Source organism: Rhinatrema bivittatum, chromosome 7, assembly GCF_901001135.1.
Source record: "Rhinatrema bivittatum chromosome 7, aRhiBiv1.1, whole genome shotgun sequence".
In the NCBI taxonomy this organism is placed as follows: domain Eukaryota; kingdom Metazoa; phylum Chordata; class Amphibia; order Gymnophiona; family Rhinatrematidae; genus Rhinatrema; species Rhinatrema bivittatum.
In genome coordinates, this window is record NC_042621.1 from 38,693,684 (window position 1) to 38,719,875 (window position 26,192).

Here is a 26,192-nt window from a genome sequence, read left to right on the forward strand (position 1 = left end):
GGGGTCTAGTGGATAACCCACCCCCCCATTCCACTCCCTTAAACCCCCGTCCTGTACCCCCTAACCTCCAAAATGAAAAAAGTCTCTAAATGAGTCAGTTCACAAAGGGAAAGGAAGAATCAGTGCCACCAGAACCATCACCCGGCGCGTGTCCTGATGACTTGGTTTACTTTCCACTGTAAACCGTGATCTAATGCCTTCTAGGAGTGGCCTGTGCTCCACTGGTAACCTGGGCCTAAAGCCTTACTCATAGCCACAGCAGCAGCCCATTTGTCTACAAATCTGCTGGAGACAGAGAAATACTAAAGAACTGAAGGCAGCACCAAAACTCTATAGGGGTGTTAAGTTAGCTTTGAGCTTTTTTTCTCGGTCTCCATCTAATATGGGGGACATAACCCACTTATCTGGACTGATCTGGCATGGATGATAAGGAAGCAGAGTTTGTCATCTCCTTCCTGTAGCTGTATGGTCTCCCCCTTACCTGTCTGCGAGCATCTTTCAGGTCTTCCTCCAGATTTTGCAGGGTGCTTTCCAATTCTCCCACCTGACTAATGCAGGACTGATACTTCTTTTTGTACAGGTCCAGACTAGTTTCAAAGGAGTTAGTTTTGTTCTCTGCTGTGAATAAACATTCTTCTGCACCCATCAGCTTTGCCTGTACTTGAGATAACTCTGATGACTGCTGCTGCATTTCCTTTTCACAATGAATTACCTGTGGGTGTCATACAAACATCTATTAGCCTATTATCTACCATGGTGGAAGAACTGGCAGTAACTTAGTAATCAACTCTAGTGCCAAGACAAGCTCAACCACCCTAGTGACCATCACCAACACCTGTCACCATGTTAGCCAGCACTAACATTTCCAGGCCTCAACTATGAGTACTGATAGTGTTTTTGCCGGCACTAAATATATTAATGATTTTCCAATAATTTCTGAAGTATCAACACTGACCTCATTGCTGACCGGCAAGGTACTGAAACACTTTGTCCTCTCCCCATCCCCTCAACCCACATACCAACAGTGAGCACCCAGCCTGCCATCTCCTCTCCAGATATAGCCTCTTCTCTTTGATTCAGGGGATTCATCGACTCCCTTTCTTCTCCCAGTTCTGTCATGATTCAATACCTCCTCTTCCAGCAACTGCTGCTGCTGCTGTGAGTGTGCTAGCTCAGACTTCATTCTCTCCATGCTGCTTTTACACTGCTGTAGCTCATGCAGGGTGTTCTCTTCCTTCTCCATACACAAGTGCAGTTCCTGTTTAAGGTACAAAGTTTCATTCCTCATGCGGTCCAAATCTGACTGGTGTGATTGCTGGCATGAGTCTAGCTCATCTCGTAATTGATGCAAGGACCTTTCATGTTTCTGATTCTGTAACAGAAGAGTAAGAAGAACTGAGGTTAGCAACACAAAGCAAAACTGGGTACTTGAATATGTCACAATCCTTCTCATACCTGCTAATGGCTGACGATGGAGTTGAATCTCTCATATTTATTTTAATTTGGTTTTATATTCCACCAAACCATACAATTATGGTAAAGGCAGATTACAGATTCAACACATATATTAAGCAAAATAACAAAAATACATAATAAATATTACACACATTGTACTGTCAATAAAGTAACAAAATAAAAAATTATAAAATCAAATCTAATGTACTGAAGAAAAACATTTACCAAAAAAACACATACAATAAAAGAAATCATAAAACAGAATCCAACATTAGACAAATAAGAATAAATTAAGACTTACCTGATAATTTTCTTTCCTTTACTTCTGCTACACCAATCAAGAACATGTGGGTTATGTTCCTTCATCCAGCATTGGGAGGCAGAGTTGAACCTTTTTTTTTAATGACATCACCTCTGTGTATGTCATAATGGAACCAGTATAGTCTGTGCACTTCTGTCAAAGCTAAAATAAATTATGACCACGAGCTGCTACGAATCTAACAATGTCTATAAACTAGAGATGTGAATCGGAACTGAAATCCGAACCGATTCTGGTTCCGATTCACATCTATAGAGATGTGAATCAGAACTGAAATCCGAACCGATTCTGGTTCCGATTCACATCTCTACATAAACTATCTTTACCCTAAAATCTGAAACATCAATAAAAGATCGATAATGTTAAAATATAATAAAAATACTCATATTGAAATGAAAATAAGCCAAAAATGCTACACAAATTATTAACAGAAAACATTAAAACTAATATGTTCATGTTTTATAATTCCTTAACTTTCCTTTTAATTACAAGATAGCTTGCAATATTCTTCCTGGGTGGGCTTCTTGACTGGTGTAGCAGAAGAAAGGAAATTACCAGGTAGGTCTTAATTTCTCCTTCCTTGTCCTTCTGCTCCAATGGTCAAGACATATGGGAAGTATCAAACCCCACATATTAAGTGTGGGTAGACTGTAAACTCGCTCTTAGAACAGATGCACCAAAAGATGCATTCTGCCTGGTGAGAACATTTAACCTATGATATTTACAAATGGATTTAAAGTATTCCATCTGGCTGCCTTTCAAATATCCATAGAATTGACCAAACCTACTTCAGCCCAAGACTAAGTTTGCGCTCAGGTTGACTGTGACTTCAATGCCCTTGAAGCTTGTTTTCTCTGCAATACATAGATAGTTGAAATGGCTTCTCTAATCCACCTAGAAATGATTGATTTTGAAGCGGCCTCGCCTTTTCTCGGGCCCCCAAACACCACAAATCATTTCTCCGAATGATGAATTTCTCCTGTAACCTGCAAATATTTTAAAAGTCATCCATTTACATCCAGAACATTGTAAGCTCTGTCTCTTTCTATCTTTCTTATCACATGACTTATTATTGGCCAAGGTGGAAACATAGAGAGTAGGGTTTCCTCTGGACACTTTCTTCGACTGAAGAATCTCAACACCTTGGAGTTCTGTTTGTCGCCATTAAGGCTATTTGTGGATATTCCCACCTCTGCACTATCTGTTGGAATGCCCAATGACATAATTCCCACTCTCCTGCTCAGATAATCTGCCTAGGCATCTCCCTGTCCATGATATGCAGAGTAGAAATCTAGAGCAGATTTTTTCTGCCCAAATAAGAAGATCTATTTCCGCCGCTATTCCCGGGCTTCTTGTTCCTCCTTGCTTGTTTATGTAAGCCAATGCTGTGATATTGTCACTTAGGATTCAAACAGCTTTTCCATTAATGAGTACATAGAAGCGGTATAATGTCATTCTTATTGCTCTTATTTCTAAATGATATATTGACCATTGTGACTCCCTTTGAGACCATTGACTCTGAGCATACTGATTTTGGCAATGAGCCCCTCATTCTTTCAGACTGGCATCTTTCATTATGAAAATCCAATCTACAATTCTATTGGTGTACCCCTTTTCAAATTGTTTGACCACCAATGTAGGTTTTTCCTTGTCTCCTGGGAGACGAATCTTGTGTTTGAGCCTTCCAATGTATAAGCAGAGCCAACTGAAGCAGTCTCATGTGAGACCTTGCCCATGGCACCACATCTATTGTCAAGGCCATTGTACTGAAAAGATGAAGATATGTCCATGTTATTGGTGCCTGGTCTTTTGAAAAATGTTTCACCTTTAATAAGATCTTTGAAATTCTTTTTGGAGTTAAGGATACTAGATCTTCTCTGGTATTGAACTGAACCCCCAAATGATCTACTTTCTGAGTGGGTGTTAAGTGACTCTTCTCTTAATTGCTGACAACCCTTTTGAATAAGATTTGCTTCTGATCATCCAATTATCCAAATATGGATGAAGCAAGATCACTTGCTTTCTTAGGTATGCTGCTACCACTACTATAACCTTTGTAAATGTTCTCTATGCTAAACCAAAAGGGAGAGCTCTGAACTGGAAATGTTTCCCCAGAAAACAAAATGGAGATATTTCTGAAAGTTTTCCCTCATAGGGATAGTGAAAGAGTGTACCAATAACTCCCTCATTCTACCATAAGGAGCCCTGTTCAGGCATTTAACCCAGGTTTTCTTAAGGCAGAAGGCCGCAAAAGATACTGGGTGACGGGAGGTTCCCTTTACCCTGCCATAAGAGCCCAGGTCTAGAGAGCTTGAGGAGGCCACAGAGAGCTGGTAGGACATCACAATACACTGAGACAAGGTGGGCTATTATATTGGTTCTTATATCTGTGAAGCACTGTAAATAAATACCTACACCATAACTAAATTGATCCAGTCTTATTATATTCCTGAACTATTCCTGCGGCCGCAGCAGGCCCGTATATACTACACGTAATGTCAGTTTGGGGACTTTTTTTGCTTAAGCAGGAAGCATAAATAAAATGCCATAGCCTCTAAGAAGAAGAAAACAAACAAACAAACAAAAAAATTAACTACTTGCAGAGTGTTTTTTCCCCCTGGGGCCTTCTGACTTCAATTTCTACTACAGCAAACCAAGGGGGCTATCACCACCTGAGCAGTCGGAGGTCAAGAAGTAAGATAGGGCCAGACAGGCCAGTAGGTATTTTTGTTTTCTCCACCTTGTGTGAGTTATCTGTTTGGGAGCTGGCCCCAAAGGGAGATAATATGGAGCAGGTAATATAAGTTCTAGTCATAGGGCAACAACAGCTGTAAAATGCTGTACAAACATATGGGCCTATACAGTACAGTAACCCGCGTTTGGACGCGCGTTTTCGACGCGCTAGCTTTACCCCTTATTCAGTAAGGGGTAATAGCGTGTCGAAAACGCGCAGTCAACCCCCCCGAAACATGCAAATGCATGTTGATGGCCCTATTAGTTATTCCCGCGAGATTCAGTAAGTAAAATGTGCAACCAAGCCGCACATTTTACTTTCAGAAATTAGCTCCAACCCAAAGGCAGGCATTAATTTCTGCCGGCCCCGGGAAAGTGTACAGAAAAGCAGAAAAAAACTGCTTTTCTGTACACCCTCCAACTTAATATCATAGTGATATTAAGTCAGAGGTCCCAAAAGTAAAAAATAATTAAAAATTTAAAATTTTTTTTAAATTGGCCGGCGGCCCACGGGTCGGAAGATGGTCACTCAATTATGCTGGCATCTGTTTTCCGAACCCGTAGCTGTCAGCAGGTTCGAGAACCGATGCCGGTAAAATTGACCGTTGGCTGTCAAACCCGCTGACAGCTGCCGCTCATGTCAAAAAAGAGGTGCTAGGAACTCGCTAGGGTCCCTAGCACCTCTTTTTACCGCGGACCCTCATTTGCATACTAAATCGCTTGCCCGCGTTTCTTTCTTTATCGTCCTGATAAATAGATAAACAAGAGTGGCTACAAGACCAATTACTACAACAAGGTGCAGTCTTAACTCTGACAGCTGAAGCCCTGCAATTGGCTATGTCCAGAATACCTCAGATACCTTCACAGTCACATATTCTATTTAAGATGAAGAAAGGAGAGGACCCGGAGATCTTTCTAAAGAACTTTGAATGGACCAGCCCATGCTGAATTGGGTCTGCCAACAGACCGGGCTCACCCTGGAGAGAGCCCTGGAAGGGGCAGAAAGCTTCCACTAGGCACAGTCAATGCCTGCTGGCATAAAGGCCTTAGATGATACCCGTTAACAATGCCTTGGCATGGTACAGAAGATAGTAGACCTCATCAATGAACCTCCAAGATAGAGATCAGCCTCCATACCTAGGTTCCAGATGCCAATCTCATCCACATGTTTTAACTTTGGACAGAAAGGACACTTAGCAAGGAACTATCGATATGGCAAAAGTGAACCTATGGACGTTAGCCTGGTGACCCAGCCAATGCCCGAATAATAAGTACACATATTTAAAAATGATGCTCTAAAGTAGCAATGACTTGCAACCCAGAAAAGAAAGGGGAAATCAGAGAGTTGGGAATGACCCAGAAATGGGGCATTGCAGACCCTTTCTTTTTGTGCCATTTGTGCGGAGAATAGGCCCGAAGACCACTGTCCATATAGGCAGCTGGAGACCAAAGAGTCTAAGTGAACCAGGTAGAGCAGAAACCCGATCGGCCCTATGGGAGTGTGATTTCTCTAAAACTGAAAGGCATTTAAAGTAAGAATGTCCTTGGCTTGAGGACCTGGAGTTCGAATGCAAGTTAGTGGAAAAACGTGAAAAGAAGCAAAGAATGGGGACAGAGCCCCAGAATATTAATGACGTGGGAAAACGTTTGCGGTCAAAAGTTGTCAAAACTCCAAAGATACAATTTTGTGGGGGTCCCACATGCATGACTTAAGGACTTTATAATCCAGGTGGAACTGGAGGGAGCTTCTCCTCAGGGTTTGGCAGATTATGGCTGTAGCAAAATGCTCATTAGCAAGGACTTACTATTTCAAAGACATATTAATGATAATAAGATAGAGACAGTAACATGCATATTTGGGGATGAACAAAATTGTTCAACTTCCATTGACCTCTTGATGATCGCTGCAGGACAAGCTGTGTTAGAAGTGGCTATCCTCTCCAAACTTCCATATCCAATTGTCCTGGGTCAAGATTATCCCCCATTTTGCAAATTTATGAAGACAACTCATGGGTGTTGGGGACAATACAGCCAGAGGGGGAAGGCACCTGAGACAGAGCTGAAGTGTGCCCCAGGTATGTTTGGACTCTCAACCAGTCATAGCTGACCTGAGGGGGAGGTTATGTGATGGAGTGTACCAACTCCTCCCTCATTTTACCTTCAGGTGCACAGTTCAGGCTTTTAAGTCAGGTCTCCATCAAACAGAAGGCCGCAAGAGATTCTGGGTGAAAGGAGATTCCCTTCATCCTGTCATAAAATCCCAGGCCTAGAGAGCTTGAGGCAGCCTCGGGGAGCTAGTAGGAACTCACGATGCACTGAGATAAAAGAAAATTATTATTTACCTGCTAATTTTCGTTCCTGTAGTACCATGGATCAGTCCAGACAGTGGGTTATGTCCCCAATCCAGCAGATGGAGTCAGCACAAGCTTTGAGGGGGCGTATCCATATATACTACTACCCCCTCTGCAGGAGTTCAGTATCGAGTATATCAAAGCCCGAGTAGAAACCCCCGAAGGATCAAGTTTGTGGAAACAGATAATGAAAACAATTGTAACCGCAACAAGTAACTGCAAACATCCTACCAACTTGTAGGGAGCTGTGAAAAACAGCGAAAAGAAACAACTGCGAGCAAGAAGCAGCGCAGAGCTGAGCAGGATCAAGAACCCAAACGCGGTGGGCGTCTGGACTGATCCATGGTACTACAGGAACGAAAATTAGCAGGTAAATAATAATTTTCTTTTCCCTGTACGTACCTGGATCAGTCCAGACAGTGGGATGTACCCAAGCTTCCCTAAATCGGGTGGGGTCCTGCGAGGCCTGCTCGGAGAACCTGCTCGCCAAAGTGTCCAGAGACCGAAGAGGCGAGGTGCAGACGATAGTGCCTCGAGAACGTGTGTAACGATTTCCAGGTGGCTGCCCTACAAATTTCCTGCGAGGATACCGAGCGAACCTCCGCCCAGGAAGCCGCCTGAGAACGTGTAGAATGCGCTACGATTCCGGGTGGGGGAGTCCGTCCCGCCCCAATGTAAGAAGCAGCAATGCCGGCCTTCAGCCATCTGGCAATGGTAGTCTTCGAGGCCTGAGACCCCTTCTTAGGACCGGCCCAGAGTACGAAGAGATGGTCAGAGGTCCGGAACTCATTTGTAGCCTCCAGATAGAGGCGCAGAGTGCGCTTGACATTCAAGAGACGGAGAGACTTCGGCTCTGAGGAAGAGAAGGACAGCAACTCCACCGTCTGGTTCACATGGAATGCAGAAACCACCTTCGGAAGGAAGGAGGGAACGGTGCGAAGCGAAACTCCAGAGTCGGAGAAACGGAGATAGGGCTCTCTACACAACAGAGCCTGCATCTCCGAGATGCGTCGAGCGGAACAGATGGTCACAAGAAATACAGTCTTGAGAGTGAGATCCTTTATCATTGCGCTGCGCAGCGGCTCGATCGGTGGTCCCGACAGGGAGCAAAGCACAAGGTTAAGACTCAAGGAGGGACAAGGGTCCCGTAACGGAGGACGCATATGCTTGACACCCTTGAGAAAACGAGCAATGTCAGGATGCTGTAGAAGAGAGCCCCCATCGCTCAACAGCAAGCCAAGGGCGGCCACCTGAACCCGTAGTGAATTATAGGCGAGCCCTTTTTCCACCCCCGCCTGTAGAAACTGAAGGATCTGAGGTACAGAAGCCTTAGCGGGTCTCGTGGCCTGGCTGGTACACCACAGCTCGAACACCTTCCAGACTCGAACATAGGCCGATGTCTTTCGTGCCCGCAATAGCGTGGATACTACCGCCTCCGGGTAGCCCCGACGCCGGAGGCGGCGCCTCTCAAAAGCCAGGCTGCAAGACAGAAGAATTCTGCCTGCTCGAAAAATACCGGGCCCTGATGTAGGAGCTGGGGGAGGTGCCCCAGCCTGATTGGCCTGTCGATCACCAGCTGTAGCAGGTCCGCAAACCAGGGTCGCCTGGGCCATTCTGGGGTGACGAAAACCACGGTCCCCTGATGGCTTTCTATTCTGCGGAGCATCCTGCCCACCAGGGGCCATGGTGGAAAAGAAAGATATGGCGGCCACGGGAGGACCAGGGCATCCACTCCCTCCGCGCTCTCTCCGGCGACTGAAGAAGCATGGAGCCTTGGCGTTGAGAGCGGACGCCATCAGATCCAAGTGGGGGGCCCCCCACCAATGGACGAGAAGTTGCATTGCTTTGTCGGAGAGAGACCACTCTCCGGGTCCAGCAGTTGACGACTGAGGAAGTCCGCCTGGACGTTGTCCACACCGGCGACGTGCGAGGCCGCTAGCCGGACGAGATGACGCTCCGCCCATTGCATCAGCAGCGCCGCCTCGAGCGCGACCTGCGGGCTGCGCGTGCCTCCTTGTCGGTTGATGTAGACCACGGTGGTAGCGTTGCCCGATAGGATTCTGACTTCTCGGTTCCGAAGAAGCGGGAGGAAATGTCGCAGAGCTAGCCGGACCGCTCTGGTTTCCAGACGGTTGATTGACCACTTCGCCTCCACCGTGGACCACGTCCCCTGCGTGGCGCTTCGATCGCAGACTGCACCCCAGCCTGCTAGACTGGCATAGGTGGTCACCACCACCCAATTTGGCAGATCGAGGGACTTGCCACGGGCCAGGTTCGGCGGATCCAACCACCAGCCCAGACTGTCCCTGGCATTCTGTGGGAGCGGGAGAATCATCTGATAGTCCTGCAATACTGGTTTCCAACGGGAGAAGAGCGCCCACTGTAAGGTCCTGAGGTGCGCGAAAGCCCAAGGTACAAGGTCGATGGTGGACCCCATCACTCCCAGGAGTTGCAGGTAGTCCCAGGAGGTGGGCTCTGGTAACGCAGAGAACCGTCGTGTGTGATCCCGCAAGGATTGAGCTTTGTCCTGGCGCAGAAAAACTTTGCCCAGTAGGGTGTCGAAAGTTGCCCCCAAAAAAAACCCAAGCGTTGCGAGGGCATGAGGGAGCTCTTGGAGAAGTTCACTACCCATCCCAGGGAATGTAGAAACCGTACTACTCGAGTCACCGCTGAGCGTCCATGATCGAATGACTTCGCCCGGAGGAGCCAATCGTCCAGATAAGGATGAACCAGGATGCCCTCCTTCCGGAGAGCTGCCGCCACAACTACCATGATCTTGGTGAAGGTGTGCAGCGCCGGCGCCAATCCAAACGCGAGAGCCGTGAACTGAAAATGCTGGTCCAGAATTTTGAAACGAAGGAAACTGTGGTGGTCCGGGCGGATGGGAATGTGCAGGTAGGCCTCCGTTAAGTCCAGGGAGGCGAGGAACTCCCCCCGATGCACCGCCGCAATCACTGACCGGAGTGTTTCCATGCGGAACCGAACGACTCGAAGGGATTTGTTGACTTCCTTGAGGACTAGGATAGGCCGGAAGGAACCGTCCTTCTTTGGTACGACGAAATAGATGGAATAGTGGCCCGAGCCCACCTCTCCGAAGGGCACGGGCGCAGTAGCGCCTATCTCCCGGAGTCTGTCCAGAGTCAGCTGCACCGCTCCTCTCTTGAGGTCCGAGCCACAGGGGGAAAAGATGAACCTTCCCTGCGGGGGGCGGACAAATTCCAATGCGTAGCCGTGTTTTATGGTATCCAGGACCCACTGGTCCGAGGTGATCCGTGCCCACTCCGCTTAGAAATACGTTAGTCGGTCCCCAATCCTGGGGACAGGGGAGTGGGCGAGACTGGCATCATTGTGAAGACTTGGTATAGGGGTTCCCGGTTCCGGGAGTAGTGCGTGCGGGCCGATGCCCGCGGAAGGCGCGCAACCAGGGCCGAGACCTGGGGGCGGATGGCCGGGAGCCCGTCTGTCTGTAGCCCCTGTAGCGCCGTTGCGCTCTGGCTCTGGTCCGAGAAGAAGAAAACGCTCTGGATGGTCGAAACCTATCCTCCGGCAGCCGATGAACAGCGTTCTCCCCCAGGGACTTGATGATCTGGTCCAAATCCTCCCCGAAGAGGAACTTGCCCCTGAAGGGAAGAGAGCCCAGACTGGACTTAGAGGACGTATCAGACGCCCAATTGCGTAGCCACAGTAGTCGTCGTGCTGCCACTACCGAAACCATGGATCTTGTGAGGACCCGAAAAAGGTCGTACGAGGCGTCCGCCCCATACGCCACTGCGGCTTCTAGCCGATCTGCCTGGGCAGCCTCATTGGACGGCAGGTTCTGAGACGTGAGGAGTTGTTGCACCCAAAGGAGACTAGCCCGCTGGGCAAGCGAACTGCACATCACCGCCCGCATACCCAGAGCGGAGACCTCGAAAACCCGCTTAAGGAAAACTTCCAACTTACGATCCTGTGTGTCCCGCAACGCCGCACCTCCCGTCACTGGGATAGTCGTCCTCTTCGTGACCGCCGACACTGCGGAGTCCACCTTTGGGACCTTGATGAGGTCCAGAAAATCTTCGGGGAGCGGGTACAGCTTTTCCATAGCCCGGCTGCTCTTCAGGGAGGCCTCCGGGGTGTCCCATTCCCTGGTGAGAAGTTGTAAAAACGAGTCATGAATGGGAAAAGCCCGAGCCCTCGGCCGGAGTGCCGCCAGGACAGGATCTCCCTTCCTTGAAGAAGTGATGACAGCGGGAGCTACTGGGGCAGGCGGGTCTGGTGGCGGATCCAAATCTAATTCTTGGATGATCTGCGGGATGAGGTCGTCCAGCTCTTCCCTCTGGAAGAGGCGTAGGGTACGCGGATCATCCCCCTCCTTTGTGCCGTCCCCTTGTCCCCCGTCCGGGAGGTCAAGTCCATGTCCCGCTGGGTCTGGCACCGCCCCCACTGCCGCGGGCGTGGATCAGACCCGGGTAGGAAGGCGGGAGGCCCCCACTCCCGGAGGGTCGGGGGGGGCCGGCGTCGAGGGCGACATCCGAGGGATCTTAGGAGGGGGGGGGGGGTCCCACAGGTGCTTCCAGCCCCTGCAGATAAGCGGTATGCATGAGCAGGATAAACTCCGGAGAGAACCCCGGCCTGCTCGGGAGCGCTTCGGGGGCGGCGTGGTTCCTGCTCCCTGGCTCTGGGTGCTTGGTTCCTGCACCAAAATCGGGGGAACACCCCCGCTGGTAGAGTCCTCCAGGGATCCGTTCTCCCTCGTGGCCTCCAGGGATCCGTTCCCCCTCGTGGCCTGCGCCTCAGGGCGCTCAGAATGTAAAATGGCCGCCGTTCCCGCCAAAAATGGCGGAGTGGCCGGCCCACACCGCCCGGGCAAAAAAGAGAAATCAGTCAGGGACTGTGAGGTACCTTCCCCCCCGGGAAGGCATCGTGCACAGATGCCCTCCCGGGAAATCCGGGACCCCGGGTCTCCGCAGGCCGCACAGCGGGACGGCCGCGGCATCGGGATCGCTGCAGGAGAAAAGAAAAAGCCACGGGGGGGGGGCCACGCGCACAAAGGCGCCGCTGCGGGGGGGCCCGGTCGGCCCGCACTGCCCGCTGTCTGAAAATAGAGGAGGGTGCCGCGGGGGGGCCTTCCTGGCCACACGACCCGCCCCAGACATCTTTCCCTAAATGGCTCAGCAGCCCATGAGGAGCTGTAAAATGGCCGCGGGTGAGGGAGTAAAGAGCGAAGAGGCCGGCTCCACCGGCTTTCGCGGGCACCGGGGGCTGAGCTGTAAAGGAAAAAACTACAAAGGAAAAACAAACTTACCCCTGGCTGCAACGAGAAATAAACAGCAAGGCCGCAGAGAAGAGACAAGGAAGAGAAGCCACTCCCCAGAAGTTGAAAGAACTCTGCCTTATTATTATTATTATTTTTTTTTTTAAACTTAATACAAACTTGATACAAACTTGATCCACAGAAAAAGACAACAACAAGCCATAATCAAGCAAGAAAGTGAAGGAAAAGGAGGGGAAGCCTGATTCCCCTACTCGCATCTGCTGGAGTCAGAAGATACTGAACTCCTGCAGAGGGGGTAGTAGTATATATGGATACGCCCCCTCAAAGCTTGTGCTGACTCCATCTGCTGGATTGGGGACATAACCCACTGTCTGAACTGATCCAGGTACGTACAGGGAATGGACGTTTATCTGTTAGTAGTGCCTGACGCAAGGTGAGCTACTACATTGATTCTTGTATCTTTGAAAAACTGTAAATAAATATCTGCACCATAACTACGTTTGTCCAGTCTCATTGTATTTCTGAACTATTCCTGTGGTTGCAGCAGGCGCAAATACGCTATAGGGATATAGAAATAAGCCTGCTTTAGATCGAGAAATGTTAGAAATTCTCCTCTTCTTACTGAGAATACTACTTACCTGAGGGTTTCCATGTAGAAACCAGGCTTTGCTCACTCCCTTCAAGAGCTGTCCTTCTTGGGAATGAAAGACTGAGTAGTAACCCCTTTGCTATTTTTTTTGACTGGTATTGGGCAGGTAGCTAATAAGCTTAACAACTTGTTGAGGGTTGAATGAACTGATACCAGTTTCTCTAGGGAACATGTCAGTGATATGACAAAAGTTTCTCTTACTGGATTTATAAACTATGGGGAGTACCCATTCTGAATGTTTAGGACCCAAAGATCCATTGTAATATGGATCCATCCCTTGAAAAACCCCTATAACATTTCCAAATAGGTTGTGTCAAGAAGTGAACCCACTGGAGATTTCTTGGAGGAGGAAGATCGAGCTGAATCTGTGCATAGTCGTCTTATATCCCGAAAGGATTGAGATCTTCCCTTCACTCTGTTAGACTGTTGAAAGAAATGACTGGTAGGCCAAAATTTCCTCATGTCATTATACTGACTTCAACCACGAAAGGTGTGGTAAGACAGTGTGAACCTATCTTCTGGTAGCCTCTGAATCTTTAATTCTCCCAGCCCTCTCATTAATTTATCTAGCTCTTCCCCAAATATTTGCTTCTAAAGGGTAGTCTACTCAGGCATGATTTTGACCAGGAACCTGGCACCTAATTACAGAGCCAGAGAAGTCTTCTTGCCCCTACAGAAAGAGCTAAGGATTTTGCCGAGATTCTAATAATGTCATATAGTCCATTTGACAGATATGTTGAGGCTGACTCCAGCCTAGTTGTCTCATCCTCATCTGATAGCTGATGAATCCAATGCAACACAATGCCCTAGTCACATAACTGGCACAAATGGCTCCCTGCAATGTGAATGAATTTGCTGAAAACACATGTCTAGAGCCATCTCTAACCCCCGGCTCATCTGCCTCAAACATCGGCCCCACCAGGACCTAACAATGCCCTGGGAGGAACTGGAGATCTATCTTCTCTTTTTCTTTTTTTTTTGTTTTATTTACACTCCAGACTGCAGGTTGTAACACCATCTACCATCTGCTGGAGACAAAAATACTGAGAGACTGCAGGTGACACACTGGGCTATGTAGCAGGGTCAGTTAAACGTTCTCTTTCTTCATCTGCTGGCAGGGAGGCAAAACCCAGGAGTCTGGAATGATCTTGGTATGTTCAGAGAATGTGCTTCTTCTGCCTTGGAGAAAGTTAAAAGAAGCACCAAGCTCTGCAAGGACTGGGAAAAGCAGAAAAAAAAAAACAGCAAACAAAGGAACAATGCATAAACACTGCCAAGAACAAAGCAAACATCAAACTTCTGTAAAATGAACAAAGCAAACCACAAACTCTGAAAAGTGAACAATAAAAACACCAAACTCTGACAGAAATTGGGAGAAACAAAAGCCCTCAAATGGCAAGAAAAGATCAGAAACAATTTCACCTCTTCTGAAAGAAAAAAAAATGTGGGGGGGAGGGAGAAGGGGCACTGGGGCTGCTGCTGCACCCCCAGGTGCTTGACCTAGGAAGGAAAAGACTCAGTAAGTAGAAAAAAAAATCTTTGCCTTGGGAGAAGAAAGCAGCAGCAGGTGTCTTCTCCAGCTCCTCTCAAAAAAAAAAAAAAAGAAAAAGAAAACTACCTAAACCCAAAGAAGAAAGCCAGAGGAGAAAACCTCTCCCCTGAAATTCAGGGAGTTAGGGAACATGAAAGCTCAGGAGCATCTCTCAGCCCTCATTCCCTCACAGTAATCCCGAAAACTGGGGTAACATGAGTTACTCTAGCAGGGCTAGAAATCCCAGGATTCCAATCACCTAGTTTGAGAAAGGTGGTGCAAAAAAGGGGCTAAACTCACCAGTAGGCTTCTAGTTCCCATATAAGGAACTAGAGGGGAACAGCAATCAGATGGAGGAAAGGAGGTGCAGAGAGACTGAGAGGGCATCTGGCTAACAATGGAGTACAGTGCTGATGAGGAGACAGAACCAGATGGACATTCCTATTTCTAAGCTAAGTCTCTTGCCTAGAAAACAGCAAGAAAATTGTGTCTATTTCCTTGGGGATTTGGAGAATATGTTTTGGAAGCAACGGACTTTGCATCAATGTAATAGACTTTGCATCAATGTAATAGAAGCCACTGTAGCACTCTAGCTCTGATATAGCACAACTCCTGAGAAAGCCAGAGAGCGACAGCTCTAAAAGGAAAAAAAATGAAATGAGGAGAGGAACGTTTGCTCTACTTTAAATTTAAAGTTACTGGCTAGAAAATAGTTTGGGAAACAGACAAGATCAATATTAGCTGCAGAAGGAAGGCTGAGCAATATACACTCAGACATATGTTGAATTAACTTAACCAGTGCTGGAGCAGTTTGCATGTGTGTTAATTAGTTAATTTGTGCATTCAAATCCCTAACGTTGGGAATGATGAAGCCATGCAGTGAAAGTTCAGTACTTTGGAGCCATGCTTGATCAGCTCTGTCCTTGAATGCTTCTGGGGAAACTGTAGTGTTTAGAAAACCCTGAACATTTAAGTTTGAAATGTGCCCTGTTATTAATTGCTTGTAACTTGTGCTGTAAGCTATATAAAAGTTAGAACTCCAGGCTGTAAGGGGTACTCTAGCCAATCACTTGGAAACTCAGGTATGGAATCCTTTTAGTCAGTGCAAACCAGCCCAGAATTAGTAGGACTAGGAATTGTGCTTTTCTCCTTGTGTGTGAGACTGATTGGAAACTCGAAAGTTGAGTTGTATTAAGCCTTGCTAAATACCTGTTTCAAATTGTTACGTCTTTGGTGGAATGTTAGCTGTTAATCAATAAAAAGAATTTAGGGAACTGAATTGTGGCTTGGTTTGGAGTTATTACTAAGGATTGGAATGGTGCCACAGTTTTGGGAAACAGATGTAGAACTTTACAAGAGTTGCCACAAGGAGATGAAAGTCCAGTTCCAGGTTTTGTTTTGAGTTTAAAAAGAGTGATCCCCCCCATGATTGTCAAAGACACAGTGAAGCTGAAAATATTAGAATTTAGTCTTCTGCATAGAGCCTTGCTTACTGATTGAGACTAGTGTTAAACTCATACACCAAGGATTAGTCACAGGCTAGAGATAAGAACCCCTTTGCCTTATTGTGAGAGCTTTAAGACTTATGTGCATGGGAAATTCTGGCAATAAAAAACCCACTTATGTCTAGAGGGCACTTCACCTCCTTAAAGTCCTAAAGAGACATATATATATATTTTTAATTATTTATATTTTTATTGTAGTTTTCAACAAATTACAACATATTCACTTAATAAGCGTAAAGGTACACGAGTAACAATCATAATACAGTGCATATGTATTTGTACAACTGGTAAACAAGAACTTTGCACCTTATGAAAGAGAAAATACAGTTCCAGCTGGTATTTATAATTCCCCTTCCCCCTCTATAGGAACTAACATCTGCGTTACTATAAATGTCGTTCCACCAGCTGGCATACAGCAGAAACAGAGATGCAAGAGCACTCCGCTAAAACCATAGCAAACAAACATATAGTCCGCTATCGAGATCAAGCATCTAGGAAACCCGACAGAAACAGTTATCCACTAGGCATGCTGTAGGTGCATGACCATTTAAGTTACTCAGTTAAGTAGAGGACGCCATATTTTAAGGTATTTAGATATTCTATTATACTTAATCGCCATTAAGTGGTCCAGGCGCCGAAATCTCTGAACCTTGGTCAGTATTTCAGCGAGCTGCGGGATCATGGTGGATTTCCAGCATTGGGCTATAGTAGTACGAGTGGCTAGCAACAGGTAGATACATAATTTTTGTTGGTATTGATCAAGACCGTCAGTGGGGGCATTTAAGAGAGCAGTGGCTGGGTCCCATTGTATTGGTAAACCTAATAGTTTACCCAGCCATCCCGCCACCGAATGCTATAGGGGAATAATTTTCGGACACTTCCACCAAATATGTAAGTAAGTGCCTATTTCCCCACATTCTCGCCAACACTTAGATAATACAGAAGGGTAAATTCGATGTAGGCGATCTGGATCAAAATGCCATCTATATATCATTTTGTAACTATGTTCTTGTAACCTTGCCGAGATAGCACATGTGGTAGCTCTTTTAAAGATTGTTCCCCATTCTTTTGCTGTAAGGGTCTCCCCCAGATCCTCTTCCCACTTCCGAATATGCGAAGGTAATTGGGGATCTGTGTCCAGTAACATCTGGTATATTTTAGAGATCCCCTTAGTTAAGTGATCAGCATGAGAGTAATAATTTTCAAAGAGAGACCTGGTCATGCAAAATCTCCCATTCGCTATGATCTTCTTGAGGAAATGACAAAGTTGTGCATGAGCTAAGAATTGATTAGAACCTAGGGCATATTTAGTGATAAATTGGTCCCAGTGCAGTAACTCACCCCCTTGCAACAAGTGGCCTAGGGTAGTAATGCCCGCTACCTGCCAGGCCTGGAATTCTTTAGATTGATAACCAGCCGTAAATTCTGTATTATAAAAAATGGAGGTTGTATAATAATAAGAGTAATCCCCAGATAATTTAGCCTTCCATTGACCCCAAATTTTTAATGTAGTGTGTAATGTCCACGGAGAATGTGGTGTGAATCTCCAAGTGGGCCTTGGCTGCCAAAGGATGGCTCCCAAGGGCATAGATCCATTCATAAACTGTTCTATGGACACCCATTGCTTAAGCGATTGGACTCGTGCTATGTCCAGTACAGGCCTCAATTGTGACGCAACACAGTATGCTCGCAAATCAGGCACTCCTAGGCCCCCATGTAATTTAGGTTGAAATAGTGTTTGACGCGCCACCCTGGGAGGGCGTCGTCTCCAAATAAAATCAAAGATTTTTCTTTGAATCCTGTGCAGCAATCGCGATGATAAAAATACCAGTAATGTGACAAATAGATAGAGATATCTAGGTAGAACATTCATTTTAATAATAGCTATTCTTCCGAGCCACGTGAAGGCCCCTCTATACCACTTATCTAAGTCTCTATCTATTTTATGCATCAGGGGCACATAGTTAAGCGAGTACAGGTCTGTGACCTCAGCGTTAATGTAAATTCCTAAATATTTTAAGGAATGCTTGGCCCATCTAAAAGGAAACTGATTAGTGATAAGTTGTATGTCTGAAGGTAGTAAGGTGATATTTAGCAGTTCGGATTTTTCAAAATTTACTTTAAATCCTGATACCTTGCTAAAGGACTTTAACTCTTTTTCTACCCCCTGCAGGGAGAAGCAAGGATCCGTAAGAGTAAACATGATGTCGTCTGCAAATAGCGATAGTTTATAATTATAAGCACCCAGCTGCACCCCGCGTATAGCTGAGGATGTCCTAATACGGATCGCAAATGGCTCAAGGAATAACGCAAAAAAGCAGGGGGGGACAGTGGGCACCTTTGCCGCGTGCCTCTCCCAATTGAAAAAGTTTCTCCGTTTCCACCGTTCACCTTCACCAAAGAGACATATTTTTAAACTGCTCACTCTAACTGTAGAAATCAGCTCCACAGAGACCCTGAGACTATGCCCCACATCACAATGTTCTGTGATTTTGTTCTTTAGAAACAGGACAACAGAAAAAAAAAACATATGGCCCATCCGTCCGATTAACTTAGTATTATAATTCTTATCACTTCCTTAGAGATCTCCTGTATTTATCCCCTGTTTTCTTGAATTCAGATACTGTTTTTGTCTCCACCATTTCCACTGTGAGGCTGTTCTACACATTCATCATCCTCTCTTTAAAGAAATATTTACTAAGATTACTCCTGAGTCTATCCCCATTTTCAACATCATTTCATGACCCCTCATTCTCGAGCTGCCTTTCCTTTGAAAAAGTCTCACCACCTGTGATCCTGAGATATTTGAATGTTTCTATCATATCTCCCCTATCTTGTCTTTCTGCTAGAACTTTCAGTCTATCCCCATATGCTTTAGAACAAAGACCGCTGATCATTTAAGTAACCACCTCTAGACCAACTCCATCCTGTTTATATCCTTTTAAAAGTGCGGACTCCAGAATTGTACATAGTATTCCAAGTAAGTTTACTCCAGGGCCATTTGAGTATTTTATGAGTTCAACTGTACATCCTTTAATAAACTACTATTATAACTAAGAAGACTGGTCTACATTTGCTGGCTCATGCTTCTCTATGCAGCCAAACATCTTTCTTCACCTGTTTGGTGATCTTAAGATCATCAGATACAATTACCCCCAGATCTCGCTCTTCATTTGTGCTTAGAAGAATTTTACCTTCAATACTGTACCTTTCCCTTGGGTTTTTGCATCCTAAATGCATTACTCTGCAATTTTTAACATTAAATTTATTTATTTATTTAGAAACTTTTATATACCGGTATTTGTGGGGACATCATACCGGTTCACATAGTAACTGAAAGATTGGAAAATACATTGCAACAGGGGAATGTAACTGGGCGGGGGGAAGAACAGAAAGGCAGTAGGAAGGATAGGAGAACAAGAAGGTAATAACCAAAACAATTTACAATGAAAGTCTCCTTAATAAGGAGGTTACCTGAAAGGGGACTGCGAGGGGGAGTGGAGGGAGTTATTCTGTGTAAGCATGGTTGAACAGGAGAGTTTTTAATTTCTTTTTGAATTTAAATGCACAGGGTTCAAGTCGCATGTGGACAGGTAGTGTATTCCAGAGAACGGGCCCGGCAATAGAGATGGCACGGTCTCGGGTGGAGGAGAGATGTGCCTGTTTCAAGGATTGAACGTGTAGGGTGCCTTTGTTGGTAGATCTGGTGGCTCGGATGGACAGGGGGGCAGTGAAAGGGAGGTCGAGCCAGTTGGAGTTGTGGGTGTAAATGGACTTGTGAATTATGGTCAGAGTTTTGTAGTGTATACGGGACATTATGGGGAGCCAATGTAAATCCTTGAGGATGGGGGTAATATGGTCATGTTTGCGTGTGTTTGTAATGAGTCTTGCAGTAGCATTTTGCAGAAGTTGAAGGGGTTTGATAGAAGACAATGGGAGCCCTAAGAGGAGGGCATTACAGTAATCTAGTTTGGAGGTGAGGGTAGCTTGGATCACTGTGCGGAGGTCATGGGCGTAGAGCAGGGGTCTGAGTTTCTTTAGTACATTTAGCTTGAAGAAGCCAGTTTTGAGGATGGAGTTGATGTGAGGTTTCATACTTAGGTTGGGATCAAGAAGGACTCAGAGGTCTCTAACGGAGGGTTGAGCTGTGAGGAGGTTAAGTTTAGGGTCGTTAGGTAGGAGGTCAGGGGGGTGCGAGGAGATGTGAAGGAGTTCCGTTTTGTTGGTGTTGAGAGCTGCCAGACATTAGACATTCCTCAAGCTTAGTTAGATACCTCCTCATGTTTTCCACTTCTTCCTGGCTGTCCACCCTGTTACAGATTTTGCTGTCATTGGCAAAAAGACAAACCTTTCCCGACAACCCTTCCATTATGTCGCTCACAAAAATGTTGAAAAGTACCGGTCCAAACACCGATCCCTGAGGAACATTGCTAGTAACATCCCCCTTCTCAGAGAAAAACATTTATCACTACCCTTTGTCGCCTCCCACTCAGCCTGTTTCTAACCCAGTCACTCTAGGATCCATACCAAAAGTGCACAATTTATTTATAAGTCTTCTGTGCGGGACCGTCTCAAAGGCCTTGTTGACATCCAAGAATACTTCATTTAGCACTCTTCCTTGATCCAACTCTCTGGTCACCCAATCAAAGAAATTGATCAGATTAGTCTGACAAAATTTACTTCTGGTAAAACCATGCAGCCTCAGATCTTGCAATGTATTGGATTCCAGAAATTGCACTGTCCCTCCGTTTTAACTGCTATTCCATTAGTTTGCTCACCACAGAGGTCTGTAGTTCCTAGCCTCCTCCTTACTTCCACTTTTATGAACAGGAACCACATCCGCCCTTTTCCATTCCTCCGAATTATTCCAGACTCTAAAGAAGCATTGAAAGGTTAGCCAGCAGAGCTATCAGGACATCTCTAAGTTCCCTTAGTACCCTCGGATGTATCCCATCCAGCCCCATTTTTATCTACTTTAAATTTAGTTAGCTGCTTACAAACACACTTCTGAAAATCGACTGAGATTTACCTCACTTCCAGTCTTATTTGTGTTTGTTTTATATGGTCTTGCTCAGGCCCTTCCACAGTGAACATTGAACATAAATATTTGTTAAGCAATTTATCTTTTTCCTCACCAGCCTCCTACATATTCCTCCTCTTCACCTTTGAGTATCACAGTACCCCATTTTGCACTTCCTTCTATCACTAATATATCTAACAATAATTCTTCCCCCCCCCCTCATTTTACCATATTTGCTATTTTTACTTCTATTTGAATTTTCACATTCCTGACTATTTTCCCAGCTTCTCTTAATTTTTCCAAATATTGTCCCTTGTCTTCACCTTTTTGCGATCTCTTGTAGTTTATGAATGTTAACCTTTTCTCCCTTACCTTTTCAGCTACTTCTTTAGAAAACCATAATGGTCTCTTTTTCCCTTTATTTACATTACATTCCTAACAAAAAGATTAGTTGTCTTTATATCTTTTAGTTTTGCCCCTTGCACTTCTACTTTCCTTAGATTTTCCCAGCTAATGATTCCTTGAAATTCTCCCCTATTTTGAGAAAGCTAGTTTTCCTGAAGTCTAGGACCCTCGCCTTAGAATGAACCTTCATTTCTTGCATCCTAATACTGAACCACACAATCCAGTGATCACTGGTACCCAGATATTCATCCACTACATCAGAAATACTGTCCCAGTTGGTAAGCACAAGGTCCAATATCACCCCCTCCTGTATGGGGTTACATTACTAGTTGATAGAAGAGTTCTCCTTGCAGAGAATCCAATATCTCCCTGCTTCTAGAAGTTACTGCAGTTGGGATGACCCAATTTGGAAGAGTAAAATCCCACAGCAGCAGCACTTCCCCTTTCACAGCAAGCCTGTGAATATCCTCTATTAACTCTCTATCCATATCCTCTGTCTGTGATGGAGGTCTGTTTATTACACCAATATAAACAGATGTTCCATACCCTCTTTCCAGATTAATCCACAGTGTCTCCTCCTTACCTCGTAAACCCAGAAATGCTATTGCTTTAATACTGTTCTTTATATATAATGCCACACCCTCCTCCTTTCCTTACTACCCAGTCCTTCCTGAATAGATTGTAGCCGGGTATAACTATATCCCAGTCACTGTTTTCTATGTACTAGGACTCCGTGACAACTACTATATCTACTCAGCTTCTTCCATGACTGCCTCCAGATCTGAAGCTTTATTCCCCATACTATGAATATTAGTGTACATAGCTTTCCAAATATTACCTTTTTTCCCCATATTTCCCAATTCTATATGAGTATTTAATATTTTACTTGCCTTAGGAATTTCAGTAATTCAAGTTTAAAATTCTCCTCAGCAGGTTTGCCATTCTGTGTCAAAAGATGCTGTGCCCATTCTTTGATAAGTGGATCCCATTTCTCTTCAGCAGTCCTTGATATATTATCCCATGATCCAGGAAGCCAAAACGCTCATATCGACATCAAACTCAGTCATTCATAGCTGGTAGAATAGTTTCCATGATTTTTCCCAGCATGGAAGTCAGGCTCACTAGTTTATAGTTTCCCGGATCACCCTGAAGCCCTTTTTAAAGATTTGTGTTACACTGGCCACCCTCCAATTTTCAATGGATGATTTTAATGATAGGTTAAAAATTACTAGCAACAGATCTACAATTTCATTTTTGAATTCTTTCAAAATTCTGGAGTGTATCCCATCTGGTCCAGGCAATTTGCTACCCTTTATTTTGTCAATCTGCCCTATTATATCTTCCAAGTTCACCATGATTTCAGTTCTTCTGAATCATCTCCATTGAATACTGTTTCCAGCACGGGTATCTCCTCAACATCTTCTTCAGTAAACACCAAAGCAAAGAATTCATTTAGTCTTTCTGTGATGGTTGTATCTTCCCTACGTGTCCCTTTAACTTCTCAACCATCTAGCAGTGCAACTGACTCCCTCACAGGCTTCCTACTTCCTATATAATTTTAAACGTTTTATTGTGAGTTTTTGCCTCTATGACCAGCTTCTTTTTAAATTCTCTCTTAGCTTTTACATCTAACTAGCCAATGTTTATATTTTTCCTGTTTTCTTCATTAGGATCCCTTTTCTATTTATTGAAAGATGTTCTTTAGGCTAGAATAGCCTCTCTCAACACACATTTTAACCCTGCTGGCAGTCATTTGGCCTTCCTTCCACCTTTATTAATGCATGTGTAACATTGGGCCAGTCGTGAGACAACCCCACAACCACAGTCACTCACCCCAAGATGCTGCAAGGATTCCCGGTGGCAGGGACACTGCCATCATGGCCCCAATGCCAACCATGCCATGCCCCTGTTATGGTTTAGCGGTGTTTGGGTGGATTCTTGGGTACTGTGGCAGATGACCACGCCCATGGGGAGGAGCCCCGTGGGGAGCCACAGTACTAGGCTAGACTTAGAACGCACAAATACAGTTAGTTCTTTATTGTACAGCTTGAAGAGTACCACCAGAGGTGGCAGTAGTGAGGCAGTCTGGTAGTAGCAGTCTCAGGGACCTCGGCAGAGGGAGCCCTTCTCACCCCGTTGGTATCCGAAGCAGGTTTCCCAGCAAGGTAGTACTGTGGATGAGATAGACTGAGAGTTAGACTACTCACTAGGTGTTTGCTGTAGGTATGTGATTCCACCAGGTTGTAGAAGAAAGTGCAGGCACCGAGGCAGGGAGAGCAGGCCCTCGAGGAGTGAGTACCTGTTCCCTGTAAGGCACCTGAAATAAAGCAGAGGGCCCCCAAGGTGCGGGTACCCAGGTTAGCAGTTACCCCGAAGGACAGAGAGAGAGAGCTTCCAGCGGCAGCACAAAAGTGGTAGAGTAGCGTAGACAGGAACGGATTTGAGTCCTTGCTAACTCAAGGAGCTAGCAAATTAGAATAGGTTATATACCCGGATGGCATGACATCAGCAAGGGGGAACGCCTCCGAGGTTCGTGCCAAGGTTGAAATAAAGACGTGGGTGACATGCACACATGCACCCTAGTAGGTACCTGGGAGGAGCATGGTGGGAGGCTGCACCATAGCCATTGCGGGGACGTTGGAGAGGTTGGCTTGTAGACGAGGCGGTAGCCATCTTTCCTAGGTAAGCGGGAGGAGCCGTGAACAAGGTGAGGCAAACGGGCGAAGCCGTCTAGCACAGACTGATGCAACAATACCCCCCTTGAAAGGGCGTCCACGCTGTTTCCTACCAGGTCTTGTTTCTGAGGATACAATTTATGGAAGTCCTGTAGCATCTCTTTATTCAGATTATTAGCCAAAGGAGTCCAAGAATTTTCTTTAGGACCATAGCCCTCCCATGATAGGAGGTATTCCCATACTCTGCCTCGTTTTCTCACATTGAGAATAGCATCTACTTTGTATTCGATGTCTTCTTCTGCATCTATAAGTGTAGCTTCAGGTGTCTTGTTGGAGAACTCACTAAGGATCAATAGCTTCAATAGTGAGATGTGGAACGTATTGTGGATCTTCAATGTAGATCGTAGCTTCAGACTATAGGTGAGATTGCCTAATCATCGGATAATGGGAAATGGTCCAATGAAGCGTGGAGCGAAGCGAGCTGAAGGTAGTTTAAATCTTAAGTGCTTAGTGGATAGCCAGACTTTTGTCACCAGGCTGGAAATCTGGAGCTTTGCAGTGGTGAGCATCATATCCTTTTTTAGCTCGAAGTCCTGCTTTAAGAAGCATCTCTTTTGTCTGAGTCCAAAGTTGTTGAATATCTTTGGCAGTAGATTGAGCTGCCGGGGATGACACTGATAATGGAAGTGGCAGTCATCTGTAAACCACCTCGAATGGGTTTGATCCAGTGGATGTTGCTGGATGAGAATTGATGGTGAATTCAGCCCAGGGCAACAGTTCACTCCAATCATTCTGGCGAGTGTTCACGTAGGCACAGATTAATTGCTTGAGCGTCCTGTTCATTCTCTCTATTTGCCCATTAGATTGTGGATGGTATGCTGAGGTGAAGTCGAGAGAAATATCAAACATCTTGCATAGTGCCTTCCAGAACTTAGCTGTGAATTGGGCTCCTCGATCGGAGACCATGTGCTTAGGCATGCCGTGTAGGCGGAAGATGTGCGATATGAAGAGCTTGGCGAGCTCCATGGCATCTGGGTAAGCCAGGGAGAGTCACAAAGTGAGAACCGATCTAGATACCCAAATCGTGTTGTTTCCTCCTGAAAATGGTAAGTCTACCACAAAGTCTGTGGCAATGTGTGTCCATGGTTCGTCTGGTACTGGCAAGGGTTGGAGTAGGCCCCAAGGACGACCAGGTGGCGTCTTCTGTCTTGCACAATTTGCGCAGGAAGCAACGTAGGAGAATGTGCCTTCCTTCATGGTGGGCCACCAATAAACATTTTGTAGCTTAGACAGAGTTCTGCTTTGGCCAGAGTGTCCTGCCAGTTTAGAGTCATGAGCCCATGCTAACAACTTCTTTCTGAGGTGCTTGGGTACGATGGTTTTTCCTGCAGGTACTGAGTGAGTAGCTGCCAAAATAACCCTTTCTGGGTCAATGATGTGTTGCGGTTCTTCTGGAATGTCCTCTGAGAGGAATGATCGAGATAGGGCATCAGCTCTGATATTCTTATCTCCAGGGCGGTATTTTAGTACAATGTTGAATCTGTTGAAAAACAGAGACCATCTCACTTGTTTATGATTTAGGCACTGTGCGTGGCGGAGGTACTCCAGATTCTTATGGTCTGTAAAGACAGTGACTTGATGTTGCACTCCTTTGAGCCAAGGGCGCCATTCTTCGAATGCCATCTTTATAGCCAGGAGCTCTTCATCTCCTATTCCGTAATTTTTCTCTGCTGGAGAGAAGCGACGGGAGAAGAATGAGCATGGTTGTAAAGCCTTCGAATCACTGGCCTGGCTTAGTACGGCCCCTACACCAACGTCTGAGGCATCGACCTCAACGATGAAGGGCTTGGTGGGATCCGGGTGTCGGAGACACGGTTTGCTTGAAAAGGCATCTTTTAATTTCTGGAATGCAGCTATTGCCTCCAGAGACCAATTTGGAACATTTTGGCACCTTTCTTTGTCATAGCTGTAAGCGGAACTGTAAGTGAGGAGTAGTTCTTGATGAAAGTCCTGTAATATTTGGTGAAACCTAAGAAACATCTGAGAGCCTTTAGACCGGTGGGTTGTGCCCATTTCTTAATGCTCTCCAGCTTCTGTGGATCCATTCGAAAGCCTTGGTTGGAAATGATGTAGCCCAAGAAAGGCACTGATTCCTTGTGGAATTCGCACTTGGATAGCTTGGCATACAGATGATTCTTACGGAGTCTTTGCAGCACTCTTTTGACATCCTCTTAATAAGTGGTCATGTCTGAGAGAATATCAAGATGTCATCTAGGTAAATAACTATTCACCATG

The 26,192-nt window shown here is 45.7% G+C and overlaps 1 protein-coding gene across 5 annotated transcripts in view; it reads right to left on the bottom strand.

Moving 5' to 3' along the window:
* PMFBP1 (polyamine modulated factor 1 binding protein 1) overlaps positions 1–26,192 on the bottom strand; it is a 1,053,891-nt gene that overhangs the window by 361,055 nt on the left and 666,644 nt on the right. For all 5 annotated transcript variants that reach the window (XM_029608277.1, XM_029608279.1, XM_029608278.1 and 2 more), the window contains 2 exons: positions 1,130–1,372; positions 482–712 (listed from right to left, as the gene is read on the bottom strand). In XM_029608277.1, coding sequence (XP_029464137.1) covers positions 482–712; positions 1,130–1,372 — 474 coding nt within the window. The remainder of the gene's footprint in view (positions 1–481; positions 713–1,129; positions 1,373–26,192) is intronic.